The sequence below is a fragment of the Alligator sinensis genome, unplaced genomic scaffold (genome assembly GCF_000455745.1).
Source record: "Alligator sinensis unplaced genomic scaffold, ASM45574v1 scaffold281_3, whole genome shotgun sequence".
NCBI lineage: Eukaryota > Metazoa > Chordata > Crocodylia > Alligatoridae > Alligator > Alligator sinensis.
In genome coordinates, this window is record NW_005843118.1 from 255,834 (window position 1) to 266,170 (window position 10,337).

The 10,337-nt window shown below is 42.4% G+C and overlaps 1 protein-coding gene across 1 annotated transcript in view; it reads right to left on the minus strand.

Moving 5' to 3' along the window:
* Nucleotides 1-1,351: 1,351 nt before the first annotated feature.
* The window catches only part of MTURN (maturin, neural progenitor differentiation regulator homolog), a 15,751-nt gene continuing 6,765 nt past the window's right edge, over nt 1,352-10,337 (minus strand). The window contains exon 3 of the mRNA XM_006037461.2: nt 1,352-7,557. Within this exon, the coding sequence (XP_006037523.1) occupies nt 7,447-7,557 (111 nt within the window). The 3' untranslated portion in view covers nt 1,352-7,446. The remainder of the gene's footprint in view (nt 7,558-10,337) is intronic.

Consider the following 10,337-nt stretch of genomic DNA (forward strand, 5'->3'; position numbering starts at 1 on the left):
ATGGCAAAGGAGGCGTGGTGCGCAGGCAAGCATTACAATTTTCAGGCCATAAATCACTGATTCGCAGTCTGAGACTTGAAACAGGCTGAGAGGTCACAGCACTTATGAGTGCCGTTGTGAGTCCCACAGAAATTCAGTTTCCCATGGGCTCAGACCAGAAAAGGAGTTGTAGCCCTCAAAGCCTGGGAATCACCACAGTAAATAAAATGAAGCTATGAACTTGAATCATTTGAACAACCCGGCTTTCTCTGGGTGAGGTTGAAAAGGGAGCGATCTAACTGCCTGTCTTTTACATTGGCACCATCACCAAGGTGTGCTGCTCAAGAAGCAGGTGCAGCTCAGCACGTATACAGGCACTAAAGGAATGGCTTCTGATTTACAGAGGGTGGGACCCTTCTGTAGTGCCACCGGTTCTGGGTTCTGCACTGAGCATTAGCAGTGTTTTACCCTGACACAATGTCCTTTTTTGAAGGGAATTATTCAGATGGAAATGGACAGAAGAATACGTACAGGCTTACATTTTAAATCCGAGTTTTCCACAGACTGAAAATTGAAATGTCATCTTTACATGAACTCTGGAGAAGATTTCAAAGTAATTAAAAACGCATCATCTAAAGAGGCAGGCATATCCATGGAAGAGTACTTACATGTCCATTAAAAATGTTCACGTTGTTTCTTAAATGAAACAGATGTCTCTCTAATTTGTATGAGAGGAGGAACTGAACTACTGGCAGACAGTGTATAGCAACAAAGTCCACCATTGGTTCCTGCCTTGCATCAATGAATCCACGGCCTCATGCACTCAATGGTAAAGAGTTTCGGTAGGCACATTTAGCTGAAGCAGCTGGTGGTTCTGAATTCTGCCCTCCAAGACACAGCTTGATTCCTAGTGCTTAGAAACTTGGGCTGCCTATAGACATGCAGCGAGGCTGCTCTGATGTGCTGTAATTACAGTGTGTCCAAGTAGACTTCAGCATCACATGTATCAGTGTCCCTGTGCTGAAAAATGGCATTCAACAAACTGTAGTTAAAGTACCCTCACCACCATTTTTCAGCTTGGGGATGCTGATATATGTGATGCTCGGGTGCCTGATGGCTCTCAGAGTCACTCTCATTAAAGTGTCCTCCCTCACTCCCACAGCACGTCTATAAACACCCTTGGAACTGCATGATGTTCAGTACCTTACATTTGCAAACAAATGCAAACACTGCATTTGTTTCACCCTCACTGATTCTGCGCAGCAGATACAAAGCTCATGCCAATCTTTTTATCCCTCTTGCAGCACATTCATTGAGCTCTGCTTTTTATCCCTGTTTCACTCACACAAAAAAGAATCCATAAGTCATCAAAGTTTGGCAAGCTCTTTAATGGCAAGCTTACGGTTTAACTACACTGTTGGATTTGATTTCTCTGTGCTGGGGGACAGTAAGTAGGAATGGAAGAATGGACAGGGTTCCATTGAAAGTTCACACCTTTTAAAGCATTTTACAAAGGGCAACATCTTTTGGCAACCCATTTCACAGCTTTGTAGTCACAGAGAAAGAGACAGACCTTTCAGCAAGAAAATTATGAAAACCACACTAAAAACAGGGGGGGGGTTGTATGGCAAAAATGACAACTTAAAGTTCTTCCTACTTGACAAATTGCTCGCTGGATTGTTCCCTGCATTAAGAAAGTAAAATTTGACAACAAAAAAATGTGTTTAGACTGAAGTCCAGATTTAGCATTTCCCCACCCCCTGAAGACAAAAGTAGCATCCTTTTACATGTAATGTTTATCACACATCTTTGTCTATGGAGACAACAGCATGTCAGTACAGAAAGAGAACTTCAAAAGCTCTAAGTATTTTATATGAAAGTGGGGTAAGCGTTCCTATAGCCAGTATTAGCTAACTTGAAGACATTTTTCTGCAGACAAATGGACACATTCTTTTTGTTTTGCTTATGACTGAGCTTGTATGGACAATGCAGTACTCCATAGCTTTACATAAACTAAGATCTGTGATAATGCAGATGTGCCCTTAGGCAATGCACCATTTAAAGCAGGGGCAGGCAATTATTTTGGGTGGAGGGCCACTTACTCAGTTTTGGCAAGTCATTGAGGGCTGCATGACAGGCAGCCAGGGGCAGATAAATATTAATTTTCTAAATTTTTTAGGGGCCCCATGGGCCAGATAGAATGGCCTGGCAAGCCACATCCAGCCCGCAGGCCACATTTTGCTCACCCCTGCTTTAAAAATGATAAAATTGGCAATGGGGGAAAAGGCAAATCTAGTCCATTTGAGTGATTATTTGGCACAATGACCTGGTCACTGTGGGTACAGCTGGCAATCAGATACTCTCCTAATGTGTACAGTGCACACTTGCCATAGACATCAGGTGCCAACAATGCAATTTCATCAAAGTCAAAGTACATCGGGTAAAAATCCAAAAGGTCAGGTTCTGGTGTCATTGAGCACTAGACACTAGAGTTCTAGTACTATGCAACTTTAGGGAAAACAAGCTGAATGCCTCAATTGCTTTGATTTAATATCCACCCTTAGGAAAAGGACAGATGCAATACAGCCAACAAGCATGCCAGAGGCAGATGCTCTAAGGCAGCTACACTACATCTGTTACAGAGTGCAGCACACATGGAGTGGGTGTGCCAGGCTTCATTGTGGCACTTCCCAATTCAGTCCAGAGACAGCATAGGTATGCCTTCACAGGATTAGGATTTAAATTGCTTCAGTCTCTCTTGCTTAGTAATTAGAAGGGTCTTTTCCAAACTACTGCAGGAATGGGTTGGAAGAACAGGGCACTGCCCTCAATTAAATAAATAATTAAAGCACTCCTTTTTTCTCAGCAAACTTCAGAAAGGGGTATACAGCTATTATATCCAAGGAGGTACTTTCCTGTTCCGTGTCCTACGTTGCTGAAGTGGCCAATCCTGAGCTGGCACCTTGGGCTAGGCACCATTTTCCAGTGATTATGGACACCTTCATTTTTTCGGGACTCAACCTGGAACACCCTAAACGGACTTGCTTTTTCAGAGGGGGCATATATTCTGCACTTCCTGGAAACCAGGCTCCTGTCAAGATGTCTTGGATTGGGAACCCAAAACCACCAATCACTTTTGCTCAAACCTTGACCAGTGCATTTCAGTCCTAGGCCCTAGTAAAACATTAACAGAAATATTCTCTATTGAAAAAGCTTGAGAATGCATGTTCCAAATAGCAGCTTTTCAAAGAAACTTCTGTAAAAATACAACAATCTGCAGGTTACTCTTACTGTAATAGACCCTTTCACACAGATGTACTGTGTACATACCTTCCTAAAAGGCAACTATAAGTTAGGCTGGGCATTTTGCAAGTAGATCCACTGCAAAACCTGGTTCTCCCAGGTCTGACTTGTATAGCCTCCCTACTCTACAGTACAATGTAAAATCACAATAATTTGGGTTCAGGACACTGATAAAGGGAAACTTGGTGCAATTGTTTTCAACAGATTTCATAGGCACAGAGCCTCTCTAAGGGGGGGAACTAGTCAAGAAATAGCATAGGACAAGGCATACAGCCAGAACGTGCAGTCCTGTGATATCGGTGCCATCAATCACAACACTGTGATCTGGTGTGTGATACTCCTCTTCTATGTGCTAGGGAACAATCAGCATAACTTACTTGGACTCCAAAATGAGTTGACTACATCAAGAACAAGCTTCTTGGGCTCTCTTTGTTCTGTGCTTGTACTGTGCCTCACACAATGGGATCTTGGCCTAGGATCCCTAGGCGCAACCACAATACAAGTCATGTGAATGCCAAGGAAAAAATAGAAGGCCTCTTAGCTAATATTTTCCTCACCCCTTCTTTCCCCTGCCACGTCAAGACCTTTACCAACCATGTTTATGTTAACCTATATAGACATACACTCCTGACCTTGAAACCCTATGACCTTGTAGCAGTTCATTTATGAACTGCATGGATGCAATAGCAGATATTTGGAACTTCTCTCAAATCCTGGCAGCTTTCTGAAAGGTGCCTTTTAACTCTTTTGCCCCTTCATTCCATCCTTCCACCAAGAACGGTTCTTAACATCTACAAAATCATTTCACTTCTTTTCTGACATTCCACCTATTTCCGAATTCCCCCGAGCAGCAATCTGATGAGTGCATTAGTGTAACTCACATTCAGACAAGCCAGCTCTGCAAAAGCCTCTTCTCTGGTATATTTATATTTATTTATAACCTGAAACGTGGATGAAAAAGACTCCTCCCCCTACCCTGTCCTTTCACCAACATTTTGCTTGAAGGTAAAAAAGGCAAATAACACTTCTCACTTTTCATCCATAGATCTAAAAGCACTTTAAATAGCATCATCAGCCCTATTTTATAGAGAGAAAAACTGAAACAGAGAAAAGTTAAGATCAGGATTTTCAGAGGAGTCTTTGGGAGTAAGGCACACATCTTCCATTGCCTTTCAGAGGGCTCCAAATGCATAACTCCTCTAGGCTGACATGAAAATCCCAACCCCACAATTACAGAATTTATAAGAGAAAGCTCTACAGCTCAACCCTGCCAGCATTTAGACGCATGTTTGCTGCTTTAGGGGCTCAGCCTGGCATTCAAGCTACTGGCCCTTGCTACTGAGCAAGTGGCTAATCATTCTAACCCATTTGGTGGAAATGATGGGAGGAAGCTAGAATCATTGCAGTTCCACTAACTCATTCAGCATTTCTTCAATTGTTTGATAAATACAGAGCAATAACATGAAGATGCAGAAATGTATTTGGTCCCAAGTCCAAGCAACTCATACTTCTTGATAAAATACATTCTATATTAATGCTTTTTCTGATTTAATACACATGTAAAATTATACTGTATTTTCTACGTATAAAATTCCAGTTAATTTTAAATGGAGCATGGTAGTGGCCAGATTAGCAATGGGCTCAACACTTCCAGCTCTCAGCAATGTCAATTGGCAATAAGGGTGTTCATCTCCTTAGAGCACAGGGCCTGATATACCCTGGTACCAAAGTGCAGTGTGTATTAGAAGTCCTTTGGATGTATTAAGAATCCTCCATCCTTTACACATTTATTAAAAGTCACAATGTAGTCAAAAGGCCCGATTCTTGACTGCCTTGACCTTTAAGGGCCCAGTTCATTGAGGCCCATTCAAATGACACCTTCACCCACTTTAAGGCCCCTTCATACTGCCACAACGGTGCAAAGAGGATGCAGTGTAAATGAGGTTCAGACCCTGTCCACATAATCATTTATACCTGTGGCCACCCATTTGCAGTCAGAGCAGCATGTTATCCCTACCTTGCACCAGTATCAATTATGGATTGAGCTGTGTGCAACACAAGGGAGGATCAGGCCCAAGGGGTCTATTTGTATGGGCTGCAATCAAAGGATGGAATCTCCCCCTCCAGATACCTCCTCTTAAGAAAGTCTCTGCTTACAATTCATAACATGTCTTGTAGATGCAGAGGAAAGAAAAACTTGGGTACTTAAAGAAGGGAATGGAAACCACTGGTATTATGCTTTATTTTGGTAAGCAAAAAGCCTATTACTGCTGTACAGTGTTATACAATGAACTGCCACAGTTCTCACGTCACTTGTCCATAGAAAATGTGTTGCGACTATCATGTTTATGCCTGCATGCCAAGAGAATGTACAAAGCTTCATTGAGTTTTCTTTTCTACTTTTCAATTTTCCTAAACATTTACAGTGTTGCAGACATATCTGTGCATATTCAAATATCACTTTCCCTCTTGGTTACAGAAAGTTTTGCTTCAGTTAGAAAAATCAAGTGCTAGGCATCCCCTAAGCCATCATCAGAAATGCAAATTGCCAAGAAAATAAATTCCTTAGCTAATCTTTAAAACAACTGCCTTTAAAAACCCATTCCAAAGGTGATAATGTTAATAACAGTGTTTTCAAAATGGTGTCAGCCATTTCTGGGAGTTATTTAAATACTTTCTCTTCATTCACTTTCCATTTTTATCATGTGAATTCTGTATCAAATGGCTTTAACGTTTGAGACCTGCATTTCATGGATTGGGGTTTTTCTTTTTTAATTGGCTAAGAGGAATAATGTAGAAATATTATGTTTGATTGTGGAAAATAGCTTCAGTACAAGAGAATCCCTTTTCTTCTTACATTTTCTGAATAAAAGGCAAGTAAATAAAGTGGCCTTGGGTCTTTACTGTCTGACTTTCACACACAGTTGTTTCCATCTGTGCAAAGCAGGTGTAAAATACTATTGGCCTTATTCCCATGTATATTAAGAGCCCTTTACCCCACTCTGTGGAACAGATCCTCAGCTGGTACAAATCATCTTGGTTTCATAGGCTACATGTATCAGCTGAGGGCTTACTCCTTACAATATAAAGGGGCCTTAACAAGTAACATTTTACACTCTCTGTGAGGTCCCTTTCCACAGCTGATGGGATATAAAGTGCCCTTGTTGAGAATGAAAATCAGGCCCTACCATTCTGGTTTACTAGTATTTTGCATTCATTTTGAGCAGGTATAAATAGCTTGCAAAACACTGCAGCAAGAGATCCAATGCTCGGAAAGATTCTGTCATAATTTAAATAGCCAGGTGCTGGCTTATACCATTATGGCTTCAAAGTTAAGTTGCACTTTAATTCAGGAAGCTGTAAGATTTGAATAAGTTGTCATTTTATTAAAAATGGTGAAACTGAAAGTTGATTTTCATGTGGGAACAAAATATGCAATGGCTTTTGGAACTGGTGGCATCAAAGTACCAATGTGTATCCTAATATGTTGTGGTGAGACAAGAGTCCTAATTATGCCCAGTGATTAACCCCACACCAGTAAATTCAGGTGTTTGTTAAGAGAACATTAAAATATGCCACAAAAGCATTTACATGGATTTTCCCCTCTACCTATTTTTTTGTTTAAACTTTATGTGCATTTCCGCAATATCAACCACTATTAAACTAGTGTTTTATAGGGAAAATCTCTCACAGTTTGGTACTCTGTCTGGTAGTATAGTAAAAAAAAATTGAATTAAAAATAAAAGTGCAGATTGCATTTACTCTCTGCTTTAATTTTCCTCAGTAAGGTCACATGTGAGTACTTAATACACTAACCAAACAGTTCCTACATTCAAAGTACTCTACATTCATGTCAGTGAATGTTATTCTCAAATACAAATCAAAGAGACAGTCAGCGACAAAACTACTTCTAAATTAATAATGGCAGAATGCTACCAAGACAACTCCATAGAAACCCCACTGAAGCAGGAGCAAAATTCAGGTCACTTCTTAGCAAAGCTCATCACAGATTTATTTATATTTATTATCTTTTCCTTTCTTTTTTTTCCTTGTTTCTTAAACTGGGATTTCCCAGTGTGATGTGCTAATTCAAAATGCTAATATGAGGTCACATGACCCCCCACCTGGTATCAAGGGATTAAGCTTTTTTAATTCCTCAGAAAATTACTGTTGACTGACACCCATCTGCTGATGATCAGCTTCTGGTTCCTCCTCTTCCACATCTGCATTATATTCTTCAAATGCATCATCATCAACATCTGGAAGCCCCAGTAACTATTTATAGAGAAGAGAGAAAGATAGAGTAACAATGAATTACAAGGTTTATACTGATGCAGTGTTCCCACTACTTTGACACTATTTCATGCTGTTTCTGAAAGCCTCAGTTCCTGGAGTCACTGGATTATGTGAAAATCTCAGCTGTTATTGTTTTAAACAATTTTTTCTCTCCTCTTAATGATTGTAGAGATAAAGTTTGCAGATGTGGCCCAAGTAGGTCCTAAAGGTTCAAAACCAGAAAAGAAATGAATTGCACCAACAGCATTTTTTAAAATGTTACTTTTAAAAAACAAACAAACCCTAATGTCATGATTTTTTGAGGACTAACTCATGATTATTTCAATACTTGGGAGTGGTAGTACTGCTGAGGCTCTAAATTCAAAAATAATCTTTGCAATATATTGCAGCAATGCTTAGTAGTAGGGCTGTGCAAAGCTTCAGTCCCTGATTCGATTTGGCGGAGATTCAGCCCAATTTTGTGGTCGAATCGTTGAAACCGAATCAAATCAGAGGACCCTTTAATCTCTCTGAATCTAATTGAAACCTTCTGAATCGATTTGGAGAGATTCAGCGATTCGGACATAGACACAGCTTTAAATGTTTTTTCTACACACCTCTAGGTAGCAGGCAACTCATGAATGTTGCGATGCTGGGGTGCATGGAGTGTCCCACAGGAGTGCCGAGGGCTCCCTAGTGCGCTTGGCAGCAGACCCGGAAGTGGACCAGAAAAGCACTTCTGGGGCCACTGGGAAGCGCGCCACCCCCCCTGAGCAATCCCCAGCTCAGTAACTGTGCCTCCTGGGTCTGGGAGGGGCACCTGGGGTCCCCTTGTGGCCAATCGCTGAGCCGGGGAGGCACCACTGCCGGTCCACTTTAAGGTTCACCACCGAGCACGTGGAGGGCCCCCCCACACTCCTGTGGGATGCTCCATGCACCTCAGTATCGCAGCGATCACAAGTCGCGCCTGCTACCTCAAGGTATGTAGAAAAAACTTTTAAAGCTGTGTCTGTGTCCGAATCGCTGATTCTCCAAATCAGCATTGAATCTTCACATTCGGATTTGGCCAAATCGAATCAGGGACAGTGATCCGAATCAACTAATTAAATCACTGTCCCTGATTTGGGCCAAATCTGAATCCAAATCGAATAGGGCCCGCTTAGCACACCCTATTGCTTAGCTCTGTCAGAAATTGTCCGCTTTCTTCGTGGACAGTAATCTCACAAGACCAAATCACATTCATTCCACACCCTTAGTACAAGAGTGCAGTCCACTGAGTTAGATAGGGTAGGCATGGTTCTAAAAGACTTTAGATCCCAGGATACAATTCTTTTACTTGACCTGTTCACTATCTCACTCAAAACAGAACATCTCATGCTGGGTTAAGTAATTTTAAACAGGGATAGCTGTATATTAAAATTGAAATGGGCTAAAAATCTATTCAAATTTCTGCAAATTGGATTCAGGCTTCTGACAAGGTGCCAATAGAACTCTCAGCTAGGAGACCTTAGTTGTCTCCACTCTAAAGTTTAAGATCATTTTAATGGCACCTGTTTGTTTTAGATGAAAAAAAAACAGTTTAAATTTTTTCCTTTATTCCAAAGAGAAGTTGGTAAGTCAATACAATTTAGGAATACACAAACAAATGCTGGTCAGAGCAATACATCTGTTCTGAAAATGTCACGCCCAAATTGTCATAAAACTTACATAAGCGACTAATGAATCTAAAGCAAAATCATATGCTAAACATCATTGGTAATATTTACTAAGCCTGCCAAGGCTGAAAAAGCAACCACAGACATGTGTTGTATGCTGCTTAAAGAATAAAGTAGTGGTTGTCTCACAGCAGAGATTAAAAAAAGCCCAACTGACTCCTTGAGGAGAGTGGCAATTGCTATTCAATGATATAAGACTTGAAAAGCATGGACAAAGCAGATTTAAAAAGTGTGAGTTAGATCATTAGAGTTTTGACATTTCAAAACTATTCTATAGACAGAACAACAATCCAGAGGTGTAAACTTCTAGTACCAGCAAAATGTATTGTTTTAACTAGCGGTATATTTGTCCCGATATAAAGAAAATTGATTGTATCGGAAATTGGCCTGATGTGGCCAATAATTTGGCTGATAAATGCCCGTGCATGCACACAGCCACAGTGCAACATACAGGCAGGGAGGAGCACAGCCTGGCAACTTGGAGAGCTGCATGTAGCTGGTAAGTCTGTTGTGGTGGAAGGGAAAGGGAGAGGGAAAGGGCGTGGGGGAGGACAGATCAACGCCCCCCGCAGTGAGGGAGAGATTGGGGCAGGGGCAGGGGCTGGGACAGGTGCTGCCCAGCTGGGGTGGGGCACAGGACAGATCTGCGGCTCATCCGGAGGGCACAGGGTGGGGGGGTGTGCCCCCTGCGCGCATCCCAGGAGGGCATGGGGGGCATGTGCCCCTGGATCTGCATGGGGTGCGGGCAGGGTGGGTTGCAGCTGCAGGCTGGGGCTGTGCCAGGCCCTTCCCGGCGCCTGCTTTCCCAGTGCTGCCACTGCCTGCCTTGAGTGCAGTCTCGGTTCAACTCCCCACTCCCCCACGCACTGAGAAGAGCCCTGCACAGCCCCAGCCTCAGCCTGCAGCTGGAGAACACCCTGCCCACACCCCACACAGATCCAGGGGCACACGCCCCCCGCCCCCCGCCCCCCATACCCTCCCAGGGTATGCGCAATGGTGGGAGCTGTCCCCCACCCCATGCCCCCCAGACAAGCCAAGGCTCCCCCCGCCCTCCCCGGGCACGCC